We start from the raw sequence: 23714 nt of genomic DNA on the forward strand, positions 1-23714 counted from the left end.
CTGTAGCAGGTAAGATAGTAAGAAAAATCCTAGTCGCTGTAAAAGGTGGACTGGAGACATACACTCACCTAAAGGATTATTAGGAACACCATACTAATACTGTGTTTGACCCCCTTTCGCCTTCAGAACTGCCTTAATTCTACGTGGCATTGATTCAACAAGGTGCTGAAAGCATTCTTTAGAAATGTTGGCCCATATTGATAGGATAGCATCTTGCAGTTGATGGAGATTTGTGGGATGCACATCCAGGGCACGAAGCTCCCGTTGCACCACATCCCAAAGATGCTCTATTGGGTTGAGATCTGGTGACTGTGGGGGCCAGTTTAGTACAGTGAACTCATTGTCATGTTCAAGAAACCAATTTGAAATGATTCGACCTTTGTGACATGGTGCATTATCCTGCTGGAAGTAGCCATCAGAGGATGGGTACATGGTGGTCATAAAGGGATGGACATGGTCAGAAACAATGCTCAGGTAGGCCGTGGCATTTAAACGATGCCCAATTGGCACTAAGGGGCCTAAAGTGTGCCAAGAAAACATCCCCCACACCATTACACCACCACCACCAGCCTGCACAGTGGTAACAAGGCATGATGGATCCATGTTCTCATTCTGTTTACGCCAAATTCTGACTCTACCATCTGAATGTCTCAACAGAAATCGAGACTCATCAGACCAGGCAACATTTTTCCAGTCACCAATTTTGGTGAGCTTGTGCAAATTGTAGCCTCTTTTTCCTATTTGTAGTGGAGATGAGTGGTACCCGGTGGGGTCTTCTGCTGTTGTAGCCCATCCGCCTCAAGGTTGTACGTGTTGTGGCTTCACAAATGCTTTGCTGCATACCTCGGTTGTAACGAGTGGTTATTTCAGTCAAAGTTGCTCTTCTATCAGCTTGAATCAGTCGGCCCATTCTCCTCTGACCTCTAGCATCAACAAGGCATTTTCGCCCACAGGACTGCCGCATACTGGATGTTTTTCCCTTTTCACACCATTCTTTGTAAACCCTAGAAATGGTTGTGCGTGAAAATCCCAGTAACTGAGCAGATTGTGAAATACTCAGACCGGCCCGTCTGGCACCAACAACCATGCCACGCTCAAAATTGCTTAAATCACCTTTCTTTCCCATTCAGACATTCAGTTTGGAGTTCAGGAGATTGTCTTGACCAGGACCACACCCCTAAATGCATTGAAGCAACTGCCATGTGATTGGTTGGTTAGATAATTGCATTAATGAGAAATTGAACAGGTGTTCCTAATAATCCTTTAGGTGAGTGTATATGTATATGTGTGTGTGTGTGTGTGTGTGTGTGTGTGTGTGTGTGTGTTTCTTACCTAAACATAAACTGGGACATCACAATGCTCTTCATGAATATGATGCCCCCTCCATTTGGCTTTTGCTAAATTATGTGTCTTGCACTGTGTTATCTGAGGTTATATGAACATGATATTAAATATTTTACTCTGCATATGTAGCAGGTGAATCCTGTGTTTTGTTTCAGTGCTGTATGGGGAGGAGGATATTTGAAGAAGGCGGTAGGATCCAGCGTGGGGATTTTCCAGCTTTTGACAGAAGGGCTGTGTAACACATACAGGATGTTTCTAAAGAGTTGCTAGAATCGGCGGTGCTGTTGAAACCGTGACAATCGATTACCATCCCACCCTGCTCACTGTGTGGGTTAGGAAGAACTGTCACTCAAACCCAGTGGACCAAAGGAGACCCATGATCTACGCCTCCCTCTAAACCCCGCCCTCACGAACCCAAAGAAATCAGCTGCGAAAGCATAGATTGCAGAATCGCAACCAGAGGCAGCGACTCCAGGCAAGTGCGTGAGTGAAATGGACTCAATTTGAGTTTTGCTCTTGATTTACAATTACTTGCTTTCAAGTTTTTTTCTTTACATTTTGCTTTTGATTGATTTATTTTAGATTTCAACATCCATTTTTTCTCAACTTTATTTCTCGTTTATGATATATATTGAATCTGTTACTTATGGTGCTAATTTGAGACCAAATAAGTTTTATTTGCAATTATGTATTAATTTATACCTGTTGTACGATATCTGTTGAATTTTAAATAGTACTGAAAATATTAATATTAATGTAGTATTGCTAACTTTTATTAATATGATCTGCACCAGTGATTATATAAATAAATTAAAAAGTTTAAACTTTTTTTTTCTTTTTACATTTTACATGCACTTTTGATGAAGGACACACAGATTCATTCAAATGAGAACTAACACATAAACCTTTATATACAGTGTGTGTCTGCGTGATAAACAAGTCTCTCCAATCAGCGGTTTCACATTTCCTGACTGTGATCAGCTGTTCTCCCAGAGTTTTTACTAACTGACAGAACAAATGATGACTTCAACATTCGTAAATGAAAGAGGTTTTGGTATATAAAAAGTAAGTAGATAGTCATTAATTAATCGAAAATAAAATAAAATATTAAAGTTTTTAAACATTAATGAACTAACTGACCATTAAGTAGTCCCTCAGAAATCCGTGATCGCGGAATTTGCCAAAGAATTTGCCTTCTTCCCCAGACGTCTGCAGAATACGCCACTTTTTGAATGATAGACGAATATAGACAAATATATTTAAAGAAAAGAAATTGCTTGTATTGACGATAAATAATTTTTCACCGCAGTGAGGGTGTAACACCGTGGTGCAGCGGTATACCGTTTACTGGCACAGCACTAGATAATCCCACTAGGCCAAAAGTCCAGGTATCCCAATGTGGGAGGTTTTCACTGTACTGATTTCATAGAGGGGTTATGCCACATGTAAGGAGCTCATGTACCTGATGAATACTCCTAATAAATACTGTAATTGGAGTCAGACTTTCTGTCACAACCAGCAGGATAAAACATTAAATCGATACACCTTGTAGACAGAAATAATAAATACTCAGCGGAGTTCAGATAGCAGGTGAGTGACTGGAGCTGCCTACCTGATCCACATCAATATCATGGCCGTTGTGCTCCTGCACGGCACACAGGCTGCAGATCCAGCTCTGGTCAGTCTGACAGAACACCTCCAGAGCTCGGCGGTGCTGCTGGCACAGTCTGGGCTCCAGGTCTCCAGTCGTGTCCTCCAGTCTGTGTGTCTGCAGGGCTGGCGCTGTGTAGTGCTGCCGCACGTGAGTTTCACAGTAGGAGGCAGCGCAGGTCAGACAGGATTTCACAGCTCTGCTCTTCCTCCCAGTGCACACATCACAGGCCACGAGTCCAGGCATGGCATAGCTGTGAGCCGACATTTCCACATCAGTGCTCTCCAGATACCTTTGTGTAAATGCCCTGAGTGAATTGAAGAGATCAGTAATTTGTCAGTAACATAACTGTATTGGGGCAAACGATAGCTTGCATATGTCATCCCAGATGTGTGAGAAATAAACCACTGCCCAAAGGGGTTAAGACTGTTTCCATGGAATCTCATACAAAACATGTTTCTATCCAAACTGCCTACAGGCCCATGTGTGTCACACAAACAGTCCCTTCCTGTTTCCCGTTTCTGTATTTGCTGACGCACACACTGGAATTTTCTCTTCTCACGAGAGACTTTACAGCTTTTGGGCATTGCCAACAACCTATCGTTATCTTTCAAGTTGAAAGCACAGGGATGAGGGGTTCCCTAATAACCAATCCGTCGCAAAGGATTTGGGCAGTGGATTGGTAAGGAAGCCTGCCATGAGGCAACACCTGCTAAAGGGGCCTCAACTTGAACCAGCTCAGGATAGATTTAGCCACATCCAGGCTGCCCAGGAGCAAGGACGACAGTCATGCTCTACTGGGAACAGTAATGCAGAGAGGGGAGGACCAGCAACGCCTACACCCTTACAGACAATAGTTTGTAACAACAAACAAACTATATTAAACAAGGCACCCTTTGGAAAGCGCCTCACCCTGTTTCCACACTACATTATTATTATTATTTTTATTTCTTGGCAGACGCCCTTATCCAGGGCGACTTACAACATAAGTGCAAACAAAGTGCAAAAATACAGAGAAGTACAAGGCATCAATCATTACAAATTCAATAGTCACAGAAGTGGCACGGTGGAATTGTACCATAGGATCAGACAAAAAGGCATCATATCTAGTAATTAACTACATTGTTCAGTAGGCAATTTAACCTGTTATACTTGCATATTAGTTAGTATTTAATTAATATTCACTGATTCATTAAATGAGTCCCACACATGGACTCTCTGTTCGGTCTTGAGGTCTCGAACTATAATTGATCACACCGATCTGCTCGATGTACTTCATGCGGGACATAACATTTTTTTAAGCATAATAACATTGCAGTGTCATGTGCTCTTTCATTTGCTTTTTTCTGTTTGACACCCCTGATGTAGAGTATTAAATTGCCATTATCTAATAAACATCTTATTTATTCACTGCCATCCTGTGGATTCCTTACAAAAAGGATTTTCACATACATGGTTAAATGTAACCAGTTTTTAACATTGTAACAATGTAATTTTTTATTTTTATACAGTGTTAATTATATGCACAGGATGACATTTAAACACAATATTTAAAAATGCTGCTCTGTGTCAGGTTTCACATATCTGATATATAATACCAACAACATGTTAAGTATTATGCATTTTGCTTCTAAAGATCGTTGCTACACTAACTTGTGTATTCATTTACATTTGAAGATGCAAAGTCAATAAATAGTCTTTACTACATTCATTTCAAGTTTTGAATGTCACTTGTTTGGACCTTGGTAACACTAATGCATTTTACATCATTTCTAATGGGAAAATATGCTTTGCTGTTTCGCATTGGCTCTGTATTCATGGAATTCATGAAAAGGGCTAAACCCTGAAACCCCTGTAATAATAAAAACAATAATAATTATTATAATTATTATTTTTATTTCTTGGCATAAATAATACTAATAATAATACATGGATAACTGCAAATGTGCATTCACACGTGTATTGATAATGCATGTTTCTTTGATTTCAATGTTGACTTACTATTAGTGTTAATCCAATACTTGCATATCTAATAAAGTCAGATACAAGAATCAAACAGACGCGTCGTTTGGAGGAACAGACACGGCGCTGTGTGACCCATCCTGTTGAGCAGCCCTGAGCCGCCCTTTCCAACACGGCCATGCCTTCCCTTATGGCACAGAAGTGCAGAGAAGCACACTAGCAGTAAACTGCAGTGCACACAACGCATTTTTACACTACACTTAGGAACTCTTATGGTGGACTTTACTCAACTTTTATATTGAACATTTCAACAAGATTTACTTTAAATCATTAGCCAATCAAGACAAGAACAGTGTAGTGCTGGATATTTCTCTATCAGGCCACTGTTAAAAAAGGGGACATTGTTAGAACATCATGATTACCACTCTGTCTGAAAGAGCCACAGGACCAGCAGTGACAACACTCTTAAATATGGATGTGCAATATAAACTGAACCCTCACCTTGGGTCGGGGGGGGGGGAGAAGGGCTCTTGTCTGAAGGTAACTGGGTGATCCATTGAGTTGTCACTCCTCATGGACACACAGCTGGGCACCGGAGACTCTGCTCTCTGCAGTGGGACCCTGTGAACACACATGGACACAGGCCTGCATTTAACCTCTGTCTACACAGCTGGACAATCGGGTCAAATCAGAGGATAACAATGCAGGGCCTCAATGACACAGCAAGCCCCCCGTGATGACAATGTGAAGCACTGCTGCTGCAAACCAGCCTGACCTCCTCAATCTGGCACTTAAAGCACAACACTGGGCTCTGCTGACTCTCAAATCAACACAGACACAACCTGCACTGCTGTGCTTCAGTGTATGATGTGTGTGAGAGATGATCTCTGTGTCACAATGAGCAGCACAACAATGAGCAAAGGCACTGACTGCACACAGGGCTGGCAGGTGGCAGGTGTATCTGGGTCCAGGGCCCAAGTGACCCAGGGTAGGAATGAGAACAATGAGAGCACAGAGTCTGGGGCAATCATAGGGACAAAAGATGTCCCCTATCAAGACACTGCAAAACTGTAACTCCACATCAGATTGAGTCGACCCCTGTTTCCTTTTCATTGCACACTCACAGATTCTCACCAGTACAATATACGAGTCCTGTTGACAGTGTAACTCTGTCTATTTGTATGACTGTGCACAACACCATTCATCTATGAGGCTGTGACCAGTCAGTGTAAACTAACCAGGGCAAACACACACACACACACACACACACACACACACAGACACACACAGACATGTGTCAAATGATGGTCAGCATGAAGAAACAGACCCTCACTGAACCACAGATAAACACTCATTCCAGCACATCACAGTGCAGCGCCTGGACAAAGTATTCAGCCCCACATTGTTCTCCACATGAAAACTCCCACAGCCTGGGATGTTGATGCATTAGATTGGGAATTATTCTTGAGTCACACATTCCTCTTCCCACAGTCCCCCAAAAAAACAAAATCATAATAGTAAAATAATAATAATAATAATAATCATAATAATAATAATAATAATAATAATAATAAAAAATAAATTTAAAAAAATGAAACGTTATATTTTCATTCCCCTAGGGCCTAGGTCAATACTTAGTTGAAGCACCTCTGGCAGCTATTACAGCCAGTTTTTTTCGGAAACGTCTCCGTGATGCAGCAATATTTGCCCAATTCTCCTTGCAAAGTGTCAGTATTGACGATTGGATTAAGGTCAGGACTGTGACAGGGCCACTCAAAGACATCTATTTTCTTCATATAAGCCTCTTGGATCTTTGTCCTGTTGAAAGACAAGCTTCCTTCGCAGTTTGAGTTTTTTGGCAGAGGGGCGCAGGTTTTTATCCAGGATTTCTCTGTATAGTGAGCCATTCATCCTCCCATCAATCCTGACAATACTGTCAGTCCCTTCTCCTGAACAGCATCCCCCTACCATGATGCTGCCACAGCCGTGCTTTACGGTGGGGATGGTGTTACCTGGCTGGGTGCAGAGTTTGATCTGCCCCACACAAACCGCTCTGTCACTCTGCCACAAAGGCCCTTCATGTGCAATGCCTTGAGACTGTCGAAACACGAACATCGTCGTCCATCTCAGCCACTGGCCAGTAGCTTCCCTAAGACGTGCCCTTCTTGTCCGGGGCGGCCTGATCCAGGCAGTGTGGTGCACCCTTGTGCACTTCTGCTTCTGTCCTTTGTTCTCATTGGTCCTGCTCTTGTCTTCTAAGTTTCTGCTCTCCTTTATAAACCCCTCACTGCCCTCACTCTGGGCAAAGTGTTGTCAGATCTATCTGCTTCACCGAGCCGTTGTCTCCTGGTTCCTTGTTCTCCTTAGCCCCTTGTCCTCCTTAGCCCCTTGTCCTGTACCTGTTTCTATTGACCTCCTGGACTTCGACCTTTTGCCTGTGACCTCCACCTCGCTATTAGATTCTCCTTGGTTTCTGTCTGCTCAGTGTAGTCGCTCTGCACTTGGGTCCTTTCTCTATTAGCTTTACGGTCCTCTCACGAGGCAACCGTGACAACACCGTGATGGAGCAATATTTGCCCATTTCTCCTTGTAATTTTTACTGTTGTTTTGGTATGTTTGACCGCCCTGCTCTAGAGTATTTTATTACAATTGTCTAATAAACATCTCATTGATTCACTGCCATCCTGTGGATTCCTTACAAAATTGATTTTTACATACTGCTTAAATGTAACCAATTTAAAATAAAAATGTGCTTTTTAAATACAGTTAATTCTGTGCACAGGATGACATTTAAACACAAGATCAGAATATTTGAAAATGCTGCTCTGTGTCAGGTTTCACATATCTGATATATAATACCAACATGTTAAGTATTGTGCATTTTGCATTTAAAGATCTTTCTTACACTAACTTGTGTATTCATTTACATTTGAAGATGCAAGTTAATAAATAGTCTTTACTACATTAATTTCAAGTTTTGAATGTCACTTGTTTGGACCTTGGTAACACTAATGCATTTTACATCATTTCTAATGGGAAAATATGCTTTGCTGTTTCGCATTGGCTCTGTATTCATGGAATTCATGAAAAGGGCTAAACCCTGAAACCCCTGTAATAATAAAAACAATAATAATTATTATAATTATTATTTTTATTTCTTGGCATAAATAATACTAATAATAATACATGGATAACTGCAAATGTGCATTCACACGTGTATTGATATTGCATGTTTCTTTGATTTCAATGTTGACTTACTATTAGTGTTAATCCAATACTTGCATATCTAATAAAGTCAGATACAAGAATCAAACAGACGCGTCGTTTGGAGGAACAGACACGGCGCTGTGTGACCCATCCTGTTGAGCAGCCCTGAGCCGCCCTTTCCAACACGGCCATGCCTTCCCTTATGGCACAGAAGTGCAGAGAAGCACACTAGCAGTAAACTGCAGTGCACACAACGCATATTTACACTACACTTAGGAACTCTTATGGTGGACTTTACTCAACTTTTATATTGAACATTTCAACAAGATTTACTTTAAATCATTAGCCAATCAAGACAAGAACAGTGTAGTGCTGGATATTTCTCTATCAGGCCACTGTTAAAAAAGGGGACATTGTTAGAACATCATGATTACCACTCTGTCTGAAAGAGCCACAGGACCAGCAGTGACAACACTCTTAGATATGGATGTGCAATATAAACTGAACCCTCACCTTGGGTCGGGGGGGGGGGAGAAGGGCTCTTGTCTGAAGGTAACTGGGCGATCCATTGAGTTCTCACTCCTCATGGACACACAGCTGGGCACCGGAGACTCTGCTCTCTGCAGTGGGACCCTGTGAACACACATGGACACAGGCCTGCATTTAACCTCCGTCTACACAGCAGGACAATCGGGTCAAATCAGAGGATAACAATGCAGGGCCTCAATGACACAGCAAGCCCCCCGTGATGACAATGTGAAGCACTGCTGCTGCAAACCAGCCTGACCTCCTCAATCTGGCACTTAAAGCACAACACTGGGCTCTGCTGACTCTCAAATCAACACAGACACAACCTGCACTGCTGTGCTTCAGTGTATGATGTGTGTGAGAGATGATCTCTGTGTCACAATGAGCAGCACAACAATGAGCAAAGGCACTGACTGCACACAGGGCTGGCAGGTGGCAGGTGTATCTGGGTCCAGGGCCCAAGTGACCCAGGATAGGAATGAGAACAATGAGAGCACAGAGTCTGGGGCAATCATAGGGACAAAAGATGTCCCCTATCAAGACACTGCAAAACTGTAACTCCACATCAGATTGAGTCGACCCCTGTTTCCTTTTCATTGCACACTCACAGATTCTCACCAGTGCAATATACGAGTCCTGTTGACAGTGTAACTCTGTCTATTTGTATGACTGTGCACAACACCATTCATCTATGAGGCTGTGACCAGTCAGTGTAAACTAACCAGGGCAAACACACACACACACACACACACACACACACACACACACACACAGACATGTGTCAAATGATGGTCAGCATGAAGAAACAGACCCTCACTGAACCACAGATAAACACTCATTCCAGCACATCACAGTGCAGCGCCTGGACAAAGTATTCAGCCCCACATTGTTCTCCACATTAAAACTCCCACAGCCTGGGATGTTGATGCATTAGATTGAGAATTATTCTTGAGTCACACATTCCTCTTCCCACAGTCCCCCAAAAAAACAAAATCATAATAGTAAAATAATAATAATAATAATAATAATAATAATAATAATACAAAATAAATTTAAAAAAATGAAATGTTATATTTTCATCCCCCTAGGGCCTAGGTCAATACTTAGTTGAAGCACCTCTGGCAGCTATTACAGCCAGTTTTTTTCGGAAACGTCTCCGTGATGCAGCAATATTTGCCCAATTCTCCTTGCAAAGTGTCAGTATTGACGATTGGATTAAGGTCAGGACTGTGACAGGGCCACTCAAAGACATCTATTTTCTTCATATAAGCCTCTTGGATCTTTGTCCTGTTGAAAGACAAGCTTCCTTCGCAGTTTGAGTTTTTTGGCAGAGGGGCGCAGGTTTTTATCCAGGATTTCTCTGTATAGTGAGCCATTCATCCTCCCATCAATCCTGACAATACTGTCAGTCCCTTCTCCTGAACAGCATCCCCCTACCATGATGCTGCCACAGCCGTGCTTTACGGTGGGGATGGTGTTACCTGGCTGGGTGCAGAGTTTGATCTGCCCCACACAAACCGCTCTGTCACTCTGCCACAAAGGCCCTTCATGTGCAATGCCTTGAGACTGTCGAAACACGAACATCTTCGTCCATCTCAGCCACTGGCCAGTAGCTTCCCTAAGACGTGCCCTTCTTGTCCGGGGCGGCCTGATCCAGGCAGTGTGGTGCACCCTTGTGCACTTCTGCTTCTGTCCTTTGTTCTCATTGGTCCTGCTCTTGTCTTCTAAGTTTCTGCTCTCCTTTATAAACCCCTCACTGCCCTCACTCTGGGCAAAGTGTTGTCAGATCTATCTGCTTCACCGAGCCGTTGTCTCCTGGTTCCTTGTTCTCCTTAGCCCCTTGTCCTCCTTAGCCCCTTGTCCTGTACCTGTTTCTATTGACCTCCTGGACTTCGACCTTTTGCCTGTGACCTCCACCTCGCTATTAGATTCTCCTTGGTTTCTGTCTGCTCAGTGTAGTCGCTCTGCACTTGGGTCCTTTCTCTATTAGCTTTACGGTCCTCTCACGAGGCAACCGTGACAACACCGTGATGGAGCAATATTTGCCCATTTCTCCTTGCAATTTTTACTGTTGTTTTGGTATGTTTGACCGCCCTGCTCTAGAGTATTTTATTACAATTGTCTAATAAACATCTCATTGATTCACTGCCATCCTGTGGATTCCTTACAAAATTGATTTTTACATACTGCTTAAATGTAACCAATTTAAAATAAAAATGTGCTTTTTAAATACAGTTAATTCTGTGAACAGGATGACATTTAAACACAAGATCAGAATATTTGAAAATGCTGCTCTGTGTCAGGTTTCACATATCTGATATATAATACCAACATGTTAAGTATTGTGCATTTTGCATTTAAAGATCTTTCTTACACTAACTTGTGTATTCATTTACATTTGAAGATGCAAGTTAATAAATAGTCTTTACTACATTAATTTCAAGTTTTGAATGTCACTTGTTTGGACCTTGGTAACACTAATGCATTTTACATCATTTCTAATGGGAAAATATGCTTTGCTGTTTCGCATTGGCTCTGTATTCATGGAATTCATGAAAAGGGCTAAACCCTGAAACCCCTGTAATAATAAAAACAATAATAATTATTATAATTATTATTTTTATTTCTTGGCATAAATAATACTAATAATAATACATGGATAACTGCAAATGTGCATTCACACGTGTATTGATAATGCATGTTTCTTTGATTTCAATGTTGACTTACTATTAGTGTTAATCCAATACTTGCATATCTAATAAAGTCAGATACAAGAATCAAACAGACGCGTCGTTTGGAGGAACAGACACGGCGCTGTGTGACCCATCCTGTTGAGCAGCCCTGAGCCGCCCTTTCCAACACGGCCATGCCTTCCCTTATGGCACAGAAGTGCAGAGAAGCACACTAGCAGTAAACTGCAGTGCACACAACGCATATTTACACTACACTTAGGAACTCTTATGGTGGACTTTACTCAACTTTTATATTGAACATTTCAACAAGATTTACTTTAAATCATTAGCCAATCAAGACAAGAACAGTGTAGTGCTGGATATTTCTCTATCAGGCCACTGTTAAAAAAGGGGACATTGTTAGAACATCATGATTACCACTCTGTCTGAAAGAGCCACAGGACCAGCAGTGACAACACTCTTAGATATGGATGTGCAATATAAACTGAACCCTCACCTTGGGTCGGGGGGGGGGGAGAAGGGCTCTTGTCTGACGGTAACTGGGCGATCCATTGAGTTCTCACTCCTCATGGACACACAGCTGGGCACCGGAGACTCTGCTCTCTGCAGTGGGACCCTGTGAACACACATGGACACAGGCCTGCATTTAACCTCCGTCTACACAGCTGGACAATCGGGTCAAATCAGAGGATAACAATGCAGGGCCTCAATGACACAGCAAGCCCCCCGTGATGACAATGTGAAGCACTGCTGCTGCAAACCAGCCTGACCTCCTCAATCTGGCACTTAAAGCACAACACTGGGCTCTGCTGACTCTCAAATCAACACAGACACAACCTGCACTGCTGTGCTTCAGTGTATGATGTGTGTGAGAGATGATCTCTGTGTCACAATGAGCAGCACAACAATGAGCAAAGGCACTGACTGCACACAGGGCTGGCAGGTGGCAGGTGTATCTGGGTCCAGGGCCCAAGTGACCCAGGGTAGGAATGAGAACAATGAGAGCACAGAGTCTGGGGCAATCATAGGGACAAAAGATGTCCCCTATCAAGACACTGCAAAACTGTAACTCCACATCAGATTGAGTCGACCCCTGTTTCCTTTTCATTGCACACTCACAGATTCTCACCAGTACAATATACGAGTCCTGTTGACAGTGTAACTCTGTCTAGTTGTATGACTGTGCACAACACCATTCATCTATGAGGCTGTGACCAGTCAGTGTAAACTAACCAGGGCAAACACACACACAGACACACACACACTCACACACACACACAGACATGTGTCAAATGATGGTCAGCATGAAGAAACAGACCCTCACTGAACCACACATAAACACTCATTCCAGCACATCACAGTGCAGCACCTGGACAAAGTATTCAGCCCCACATTGTTCTCCACATTAAAACTCCCACAGCCTGGGATGTTGATGCATTAGATTGGGAATTATTCTTGAGTCACACATTCCTCTTCCCACAGTCCCCCAAAAAAACAAAATCATAATAGTAAAATAATAATAATAATAATAATAATAATAATAATAATAATAATAATAATAATAATAATAATAATAATAATACAAAATAAAAAAAATACAATGAAATGTTATATTTTCATCCCCCTAGGGCCTAGGTCAATACTTAGTTGAAGCACCTCTGGCAGCTATTACAGCCAGTTTTTTTCGGAAACGTCTCCGTGATGCAGCAATATTTGCCCAATTCTCCTTGCAAAGTGTCAGTATTGACGATTGGATTAAGGTCAGGACTGTGACAGGGCCACTTAAAGACATCTATTTTCTTCATATAAGCCTCTTGGATCTTTGTCCTGTTGAAAGACAAGCTTCCTTCGCAGTTTGAGTTTTTTGGCGCAGGCGCAGGTTTTTATCCAGGATTTCTCTGTATAGTGAGCCATTCATCCTCCCATCAATCCTGACAATACTGTCAGTCCCTTCTCCTGAACAGCATCCCCCTACCATGATGCTGCCACAGCCGTGCTTTACGGTGGGGATGGTGTTACCTGGCTGGGTGCAGAGTTTGATCTGCCCCACACAAACCGCTCTGTCACTCTGCCACAAAGGCCCTTCATGTGCAATGCCTTGAGACTGTCGAAACACGAACATCTTCGTCCATCTCAGCCACTGGCCAGTAGCTTCCCTAAGACGTGCCCTTCTTGTCCGGGGCGGCCTGATCCAGGCAGTGTGGTGCTAGTTTAATATGTTTTCCACGGAGCTCGAGGGATGTTCAATGCCTTTGAAATGGATTTGTATGAATTGATTTTGTACACTTCTCCAGATTTGTACTCCTCTTGATGCTCTTTCATCTTCAGTTTGATTCTTTCTTTTGAAAGTCTACCATACTGTGGACCGTACAGAGAGCGATATTTATCCTGAGAGGTTAATCTAGAGCATCTAGTTAATCTCCACTCATGTTTTACACAGATGGAGTCCATCAACAAATTGTGACTTATTGAGGTAACCTCGCACCTGAGCAAACTTTCACTTGCAATTATAAAGGGTATGAATACGTTTTTAATTTGATATTTGTAAATTATTGAAAGCTTTTGGAATTTTTATTATGATTTGACTTGTTACTCAAGGGTTTGTAGGTCAATGGGGGAAAAAAACAAAGTTAATCTATTTCAAATTCAGAATTTGAAACCATAAAATGTGTATTAAGTGTTGGGGGCTGAATCGTTTTTCAAGGCGCTGTAGATGCTCATCAGACTGACAGGTGCCCTTATACATTCACAGGCTGCTGCCCCTGCATCTCCTCTCACCTCTTGGTCTCGGGGCCCACAGCTGCATCCTGAGCCTCAGGCTCCCCAGGGGGACTCGTCTTAGAGGAATCTGCCCCCATCAGCAGCTGACAGAGGAGTCCTGACCCGGCCAGTGACCTGGACACACAGCACAGCCACAGACACATCAACACAGCAACTCCTGTCTAACACGCTGCATTGAATAAGATTCAGAAAATAAACCCCTGATTATGACTAACTCATGATTTTCTTTTTTTGGTTTGTTTAAGAAATACGTTTTAAACACAGTGCGAAGAGCAGAGAATATAATCTCATTAACTAGGCGTTGAATATCGGCACACTATTGTTAGACTGGCTATAGTGAATTAATGAGGCTGTTTAAGACTCATGAAAGTCAATGAAAAGTAGGCCGGACACTTCACTCCAAATCTCCATTTAACCAGTGTAACATATTTGACACTTTCAACTCAAAACTAAATCAGATACCACAGTTTAGTCAGTTAGTATGTTAATCGGTCGGTTTAAGTGCTTATTTTAAGTTTTATGCGGGGAATTTTCAAAAGAACAAATAAGTGCAAGGAGGCCTGTTGTAGGAAGTGAAGTGCGCACGTAATTAATAGTAATTAATACTATTATATTGTCATTTATCCTGCGTATTGCATTTAAAACCAGCCTTACATTGATGATGATGATGCTTTAAAAGCCATCACGTTTATCGCACTTGAATATTTAAACTACTTACTGGGTTATTGAACTGACTGCAGTGAATTATTCCGTCTCCTTTCTCCTGTTTCTCTTTATATTTTACTTTCACTTTGCATTTCAATGTCACAGGACATGGGTTTCCTGTTTGCGCAGATGAGGCGGCGTGTAATGAGGGTTTCAGTCCTCAGTGACATGGCCCGCTTTGTGCCGTGAATCATTAACACAAGCGTTTAAAACGGTTTTAAATTAGTATCTCAAAACAACATGTCGTATCAAAGCACACCTTGCTGGGGATGCGCAGCCGGTGGAGAACTGCAGTCAGATGCGCAACCGCTCGTTTCAGCTGCGCGTCTATTTGAGAGAAGACGGTAGAGATGGAGGGATGGGGGGACACGACATGGGACACATTTGCGGACGCTGGCAGTCAGAGAGAGACGTTACTGGGCCTCACGTCCAACAGCGCACACACACCCGCACCGACCGGCCACACGAATCCAGGGACCGCTAGAGCGTCCGAACCGCCCGCTGCCCAACACAGTGCACTGTGTGTGACGTGATGCTGACGTCACAGAGCGCACTAGAGTGAGGGTGCAGGTGAAGATACAGGCGCTCAATGGGACTCACTGCAGCGCCAGCATGAAAAAGTACCTACGCAGTCTTTTCTGGTCATCTGTCTCTGTATTTAATTGTAGTAGTAATAATAATAGTAGTAATTTTGAAGTGCACTGTTCGTTAATATCACATTTTGGCTTTCTAATCGTATATTTAAATCATTTTATTGTATCTATATATTATTTCCTTGATACATAATTTAACAATTTCTACAATTTTCTAGCTAACATTACATTTATATAATCTCAAGTGCCTGTCCACGGACAGAGACAATGACTGATACAGTTAATATCAGTGCATTAAACACTGTGATTCACAGACCAGTGCAGTGCTGACTAGTTACAATAAACTGGAGGATAATAATGTATTAATATTGTATGACAGCTGGCCGGGGTTCAGGCTGTGTGTGTGAATGTGTGCAGGACAATCCAGACACAGTCAGTGTGAAGGAACACTATTCAGTTAACGTGTCCATTTACAAGATACATTAATGAATAAATTAATACAGCAAATCTGGGTTTCCTCTAAAACATTAAGGACTGGTTTAATAAATGCGTCCATAAACGCCATGACTGAGACCTGCACACTTTAGTTCAATTATAACTGCTATATTGTATCTGGATGATTAATCGTGAAACGTGTGTATTGTGTTTCAACTGTAACTTGCCTGGTTAAGGACGTCTGATAAGTACATTATAAATAATACGTTTGCAGTTACAAATCTGTAGTAAGAGTAATAAGGGAGTCACTGCAACTGCAGCTGTAGATCACGTGAAAGCATATGATATGATATACAGATTTTCAAAAAGCTTTTGATAAGGTTCCACACCAAAGACTGACCCTCAAATTGGAAGCTGTAGGCATTCAGGGTAATGTAAGTAGATGGATTATGAACTGGTTGATGTGTAGGAAACAGAGGGTGTCGATTAGAGGAGTCGCTTCTAACTGGAGTGAGGTTGTTAGTGGAGTTCCACAGGGATCAGTACTAGGGCCTGTGCTTTTTCTAATCTATATTAATGATCTGGACTCTGGGATAGTTCGCAAACTTGTCAAATTTGCAGATGATACTAAAATAGGTGGCTCAGCAGATACAATCTCTGCAGCACAGGCTATTCAAAGGGACTTAGATAATATTCAGTTGTGGGCCGACACCTGGCAAATGAAATTCAGTGTGGACAAGTGCAAGGTAATACATGCAGGTAACAAAAATGTCCACTATAATTACACTATGGGAGGAATAGAACTAGATGAAGTAACGCATGAGAAAGACCTTCTCCATCCAAACAATGTGGGGAAGCAATAAAAAAGGCAAACCGAATGTTAGGGTATATTGTCAAAAGTGTAGAATTGAGAACAAGGGCAGTGATGTTCAGACTGTACAATGCACTAGTTAGAGCTCATCTGGATACTGTGGACAGTTCTGGGCTCCACACTTCAAAAAAGATATCGCTGCTCTAGAGGCAGTTCAGAGGAGAGCAACCAGACTTATTCCAGGTCTGAAGGGAATGTCCTACTGAGAGACTGAGGGAACTGAACCTTTCCACCCTGGAACAGAGGAGACTACGTGGGGACTTGATCCAAGTCTTCAAAATCATGAAAGGCATCGACCACATCAAACCAGAGGAGCTTTTCCAGATCAGCAGGGACACACGCACCCGGGGACACAAATGGAAATTGGGCTTCAAGGCATTCAAGACAGAAAACAGGAGACACTTCTTCACACAGAGAGGTGTCACAATCTGAACAAACTCCCCAGCGATGTGGTTGAAGAGACAATTTGAGAACATTTAACACTAGAAGCGCCGAGCCGGTCAATTTGACCATTTTGGTTATTAAAATTTGAATTACTCTGTGTTCCTAAATACACTGCGCATACCCGTTCATGACTTTTCCTAACTATATGTATTAAACATACCTACTGCGTTTTAGCTGCATAAACGCAAAGTAAATAATTTATAAACACATTTACCTAGAATAGTCAAAATCTGGTTATTTTGACCGGTCATTTAAATACATAATAAATCAAATATAACCCATAATCCTGCCTGCCCTTTACAATACAGTCAGTCTGGCGCTCAAGTGGCGATCTCTACCTTTCTACAGTCTTTCATGTGCTTGAAAAACACACGGATTGTACAGCATTACAGGTGTTTCTTACAACTGTAGTCAGATTGAGTGGATACAGTGATTACCCGCAAACAAACATGGATTGGAAATGGAGATTGAAGAGAGCTCGTTTTGGACATGCCATGTATATGAACATGACTGATTCAGGGGCATCAGTGATACTGGGAATGACAGATCTTTTGTGGGTTTGTGCCAGTGCTGTGAAAACACTGTGAGTGCAAATGGCACCGAGTGATTCATGGACATGATCAGCGGAGGAGCATTTATTGCGATGCTATATATTCGTCGAGTAAAAGTGTCACCTGGAGAGGCTGTCAAAATGCAGTGTGAGGTACGAGCTCATGCAGGGAAAGTGCAGAAACGTGTCCTGTGTGACTGTACGAGCTGTCAGGTATGCAGGGTAAATATATAGTAAATAGTTTATTGAAATACACCGATTTTATTCACTGTAGCTTTGTATGTTGAAAATGTTTAGTGTACAAATGTTTTGATAAATGCAATAGTTATTTTTGAACTGTAAAATACTGCTTTTGAGCATTATTTCAATATTTATGTATACACTTGTTTCATTCTCTTATTGTATGCCATTTTTGAGCTTTTTGCTCATTGTAGGCTATATAGTTGTTCATGTTTTGACTGCAGTGTGTGCGTTTAGAATAAAGTGTGTTGTTATTTATAGCAATAATATTAATGTTTTATGATATTTCAATTTAAATACTACATTTGTGCTATGTAAATGTTGGATGTGAAGTTCATGAATAAAACTTCTGAGTTTTATACTATGGTTTTCCTTTGTCATATTGCAGCTGTTAAAGAGCTATCATTTACAATGACCGGCTTGAAGGTAGTTCGAAATGTCGGCACTTCTAGTGTTAAAAATAGACTGGATAGGATCCCTGGATCACATAGTTACTAATGGATTTGTTAAGGGTGCCCCTCACTGTAGCCCACTTGGCACAACATCACACTAACACGGGCTTAAGCCCACCGTCTTGTAAACATTTGCATCAGCACACATATGTACAAACAAACATACAATGTACAAATATACACCGATCAGCCATAACATTATGAGCACTGACAGGTGAAGTGAATAACACTGATAATCTCTTTATCATGGCACCTGTCAGTGGGTGGGATATATTAGGCAGCAAGTGCCCATGCTGACTGCCAAAAGCGACTACAATGGACACGTGAGCATCAGAACTGGACCACGGAGCAATGGAAGAAGGTGGCCTGGTCTGAAGAATCATGAGTTCAATTCCCCCAGATCTCAATCCAATCGAGCATCTGTGGGATGTGCTGGACAAACAAGTCTGATCCATGGAGGCCCCACCTCACAATTTACAGGACTTAAAGGATCTGCTGCTAACGTCTTAGTGCCAGATACCACAGCACACCTTCAGAGGTCTAGTGGAGTCCATGCCTCGACGGGTCAGGGCTGTTTTGTCGGCAAAAGGGGGACCTACACAATATTAGGCAGGTGGTCATAATGTTATGGCTGATCAGTGTACATGTAAAGGCTAAAAAGGGAACTTTTAGCAGCAACAGCATCTTTTCTTAGCTGAAGTCTAGAGCACAATTGTGTTGTGATATCTGGTCACTAGATGGCATTATATGTCACACCACACAAAACCTGACCTGTAGATCTCTCCCTGCTCACAAAACAGCCACAAGAAGAGAACATCACCACAATACTGCAGTAGTGCTTCTGAGGAGGTTAGACAGCATGTTGTGAATTGGAAATGTTTCTCACCGATGATGACCTCAAAACAATACAATTCTATATTTTTGCTTACGTAAAATAACAGAGAGAGAGATGTGAGTCTCTCACACACACACACACACTCAGATGCTGTCAGTCTCTCCAGCACCACACTGTCCCACACCTTCCTGGCCAGAGTAATTGTCCTGCTGTGCTCCCACTCTCTAGTGTGGTGCAGCCCCATCTGAGAGAGACGTATACGTCCCCTCCTGTCCCTCTCCCTCTTCTCTTCTTCTCTCTCCCTGCCCAAACTGACACAATATATTTAAAGATGCCTGTGACACGTCTGACTATCAGTCCTAAGAACCAGTGTGTGGAATAATGTAACTGTACCTACTTTGAACACGGAGGAAAACTATTTGGCGCATGAGAAAGAGGTCATTTTGAGAAAAAGGCAGATAAAAACATGCAATTAAAATGTATTTTCCATAAATATGACCGTTTATGTCACACAAATTAATTGACTATTGATATACAACTTCTAAAACAATACACTTGTAATAGGATTTTTTGTATGCTTGGGTTTCACTTGTATTTAGTTCAGCACGACGCACAATGCATAGAAGGGAAATAGCCGTAGATTGAGTAGCTAATGATATGCCTTGCAAAACAAGCGTTTGAAAGATGTGATTCGATAGGGAGAGTTTTAAAATTAGTGGCTGAATTTCTACATGAGAAATGCTATCAGGAGCCATATTTATGCCAAGTGCAATTGACGACTTGGGATGAAAAAATACACAAATCAAGGATTTATATTATTGGTGATGGATGTATACATTATGAAAGTATGAAAGGTCTATTTGCCAAATATCCCAGAACCAGAAAATTGACATATGGACGCGAAATCACAATGTTTGCCTGTAGTGTCTCGCCTTAAGAAACATGACAACAAACTTCAAGTTAAAGCATTTATTTCAAGTTTAATTTATTTCAAGTTTCAGCTCATTCTAGCTTCATATAATGAAAATCCATACAATACTACAGAAAATAATATTACTGGCTACAGTACAATGAATACAAAACATAGATACAAATGTAGCCCAAATACAGCCATTACTGCTCCTCAAACCTGTATTTTATAGTGCCCTTCAAATTAGACTCGTGTTGGGTTTACGCTGTATGTGGTTAGCCACGCCCCTCCAGGGTGTTGTCTGACGTCACGTGATTACGTTACAATGCTCACCGGCATATTAGTAAAATACTATTTTATTGAATTTAGTATTTTTCTTTTCATCAATAAATACAATTCAATTTTTAATACTTGTGATTAAAATCATTAAAATATCAGTCCTTAAAATCACTTAAAATTTTTAAAATCTGTGATTTTAACAAGAACAAAAACAATTAACTTCAAATTAAACGTGCCCAAATCAACAAAACAAACGTGATAAAAGCAAAAACTACTCACCAACAAAAGAGTCAAATACATTGAAAATAACTGAAAATGCATTGAACAAAATAAAGAAACAATTAAAAAAGTAAAAATAAAAAACAAACAAAAAAGGTCCAATGCATTTTAAATTAAACCCAAATCGGTCAATGTATTTGACAACAGAATATAACAAAACTATACCAAAAAACCCTAAACAATGTGATTTAAAAACAACTAAATCTTTAAAAACAATTAAGATTCGTTTTTAAAATCTTTTTAAAAACAATCATCCGTAAAATCTTTAAAAGATCTTGGACTTGGGCTCCAGCAGGGGGAACTGACCATCCCCGGAGGTGGGTCCCATCATGGGATCCTGAGCTCCCCCAGATCTTGTATACGCCAGTTCTTGTAGGCTTCCTCCTTGCCCCTCTGATGGACCTCCAGATTGACATAGTCTCTTACAAACACCATGCCCCTCCGCGCGATGACGATCGGGTCCAGCTCCTGCTTATTGAACAAACAGATGTTCCGTCCCTCCCACAGTGCCTGCTTCACTGCGCAGACGACACGCCACCAGCACCTCAGGGTAGATGATGAAATTCCCCTGGCCGGACCGTACAGGATCTGCTGGGCGGTCGCCCGCGCAGGAACGGCAAACCTGTGGAGGAACGGAGAAAACAGGAGCCAGACCCTGTGGGCGGAGGGGCACTCACTAAAGATGTGAGCCTCCGTCTCCTTCCCCAGGCAACCCTTATAGGGGCAGGTGTCATAAGGAGCTATGCCCCTTCTGTGCATGAACACTCGGGTGGGGAGACACCGACTCACAGCCATCCAGGAGACATCTTTTTGCGTATTTGTGAGGCAAACGTGCGTAGCGTTAGCCCAGATAAACCGGCAGGTTTCAGGAGGGAAATCTTCTATCCGGCTGGTCTCCTGGGTAGATCTCATCTGACTACAGATGGTCTTGTAATCCCAGGAGGCCAGCACGACTTTATGGAGGCCTACTTCGAGCGCAAAGGCTCGGAGCGCCCTGTAGAACGGCGGGGGATCCCACGAGTGCGGCCTGGTGTTATCCATGGCGCAGAGGCCGAATGGTCTCAGGCTGCTGGCAAAATAAAAGCGGTTCATAAAACTCACTTTCTTGCCAGCAGCCTGGATGTTCTTTACCACATAGGCCAGCCCCTGCGCCTTTATCAGCCGCACAACGTCCGGGACCCCCCTGCCTCCATCCAGGGTACCCTTCACCATCTGCACTCTTTTCAGCCTCTCCATTTTGCTCCCCCAGACAAACCGAAATATAATTCGGGTCACTAATTTTGCGATGACCTTGTCTGGGGGGAAGATCATTCCTACGTAGAGGAGTATCGGGAAGAGGATGGCCTTTACGACCAGCACCTTACCAGCCATCGTCAAGGTCCTTGTGCTCCAGCCGTGGATCTTCCTTTGGACCTTTGCTATGGCCTCCTCCCAGCTCCGGGTGCCCGTGTTGGTCCCGTCGATCGTGATCCCCAGAACCTTGATAGACGGCTTCACAGGGAACACGGTCGGCGGGCCCCGGCCGACAGGCCATGCCCTGGAGAGGTAGACCTCGCTCTTGGCCTTGTTCACAGCGGCCCCCGTCGCCCTGCAGAAGCCGTCCAGCAGTTCCTCGACCCTGGCCACGGCCACGTCGTCCATATAGGCCAGGGCCTTCAGTTGCTCTCCGCCGGAACCCGGGAGATGGAAACCTGTCACCCGGACGTCCCGGCGGATCGCCTGCATGAACGGCTCCAAGCAGAGGACGTACAGCAGGGCCGACAGGGGACAACCCTGCCGGACCCCCGACCTGACCGGAAATGGTTCGGTCAGGTGGCGGTTCACAAGGACCCTGCTGCTTAGTTCGCTGTAGATGATCTTGACCCACTTCCTCAGGCCAAGAGCGAGACCCATCCTCTCCATGACGAGCTGCAGGTATTCGTGGCCCACTCTGTCGAAGGCTTTCTCCTGGTCCAAGCTGATTAGGACCAGGGGAAGCCCTCTCTCGTTCGAGTAGGCCACGACATCCCTGAGCAGCATGGCGTTGTCGGCCGCCGATCTCCCCCGGGCACCACAGACCTGGTCGGGACCCACGACTTGAGGGAGTGGCCGCTGCAGCCGGAGCGTCAGTGCTTTGGCCAGTATCTTGTAGTCGGTGCACAGAAGGCTGACTGGCCGCCAGTTCCTCAGATCTTTTTGGTCTCCCTTCTTGTGAAGAAGGAAGAGGATACTCTTCTTCATAGAAGGGGCCAATCTGCCCTCTCTGTACATCGACCCCAAGACCTGGCCCAGATCTTCCTTAAGCACCTCCCAAAAGTCCCGTCGGGACCCGGTGTCCTTCCAGAGTTAAGACTCTTTATCACCTGGGAGAGTTCAGTGGTGGTGATCTCTGGATCCTCCTCCTCCTCCTCGTCCCCCTCATTGCGGGACTCCAACAGGGACAGAAAGTGATGGATCAGATTTTGATCCACCACCTTCTGATCGTACAACTCCCTGTAGAAATCCCGCACCACTGTCTCAACAGCCTCTCTGCCCTCCACCTCTTGCCCCGAGGAGTCGATCATGGAGGACATTGCAGGCCGCCTCTCCTTCGTTTTCTTGAAGAAGAAGCGGCTGCATTTCTCATCGTCCTCCATGATGCGGACCCTGGAAAGGACCTTGATCTTCTCTTGCTCCTCCCGATAGAGGGCGGAGAGACTCAGTTTGACCCGGGCCACCTCCTCAGCTAGGTCGAAGCCTCTGAGCTGTAAAAGACTCAGGCGCTGGAGGTGGGCGTTTAGTAAAATACTGTTTATTAGGTTGAGTATTTTACATTTACTTTAAATAAAAACAATTCAATTTTTAATACTTATGATTAAAATCATTAAAATGTCAATCCTTAAAATCACTTAAAATTTTTAAAATCTTTGTGATTTTTAAAAAGAACTAAAACAATTAACTTTAAAATAAACGTGCTCAAATCAACAAAACAAAACG

At 42.9% G+C, this 23714-nt stretch overlaps 1 protein-coding gene across 15 annotated transcripts in view; it reads right to left on the reverse strand.

Moving 5' to 3' along the window:
- Window positions 1-23714, reverse strand: part of LOC136768173 (NLR family CARD domain-containing protein 3) — a 261771-nt gene that overhangs the window by 88056 nt on the left and 150001 nt on the right. The window contains exons 1-6 of one of the 15 annotated variants that reach the window (XM_066722235.1): window positions 15131-15354; window positions 14164-14280; window positions 11882-12001; window positions 8678-8797; window positions 5459-5578; window positions 2957-3302 (exon numbers count right to left, since the gene is read on the reverse strand). The exons of 13 other annotated variants lie outside the window; for them this stretch is intronic. In XM_066722235.1, the coding sequence (XP_066578332.1) occupies window positions 2957-3302; window positions 5459-5578; window positions 8678-8797; window positions 11882-12001; window positions 14164-14243 (786 nt within the window). In that variant the 5' untranslated portion in view covers window positions 14244-14280; window positions 15131-15354. Of the gene's footprint in view, window positions 1-2956; window positions 3303-5458; window positions 5579-8677; window positions 8798-11881; window positions 12002-14163; window positions 14281-14884; window positions 15355-23714 lie in introns of those variants that run through there. One more of the 15 variants, XM_066722234.1, reaches the window with a different exon arrangement.

The sequence above is a fragment of the Amia ocellicauda genome, chromosome 14 (assembly GCF_036373705.1).
Source record: "Amia ocellicauda isolate fAmiCal2 chromosome 14, fAmiCal2.hap1, whole genome shotgun sequence".
NCBI classification, from domain to species: domain Eukaryota; kingdom Metazoa; phylum Chordata; class Actinopteri; order Amiiformes; family Amiidae; genus Amia; species Amia ocellicauda.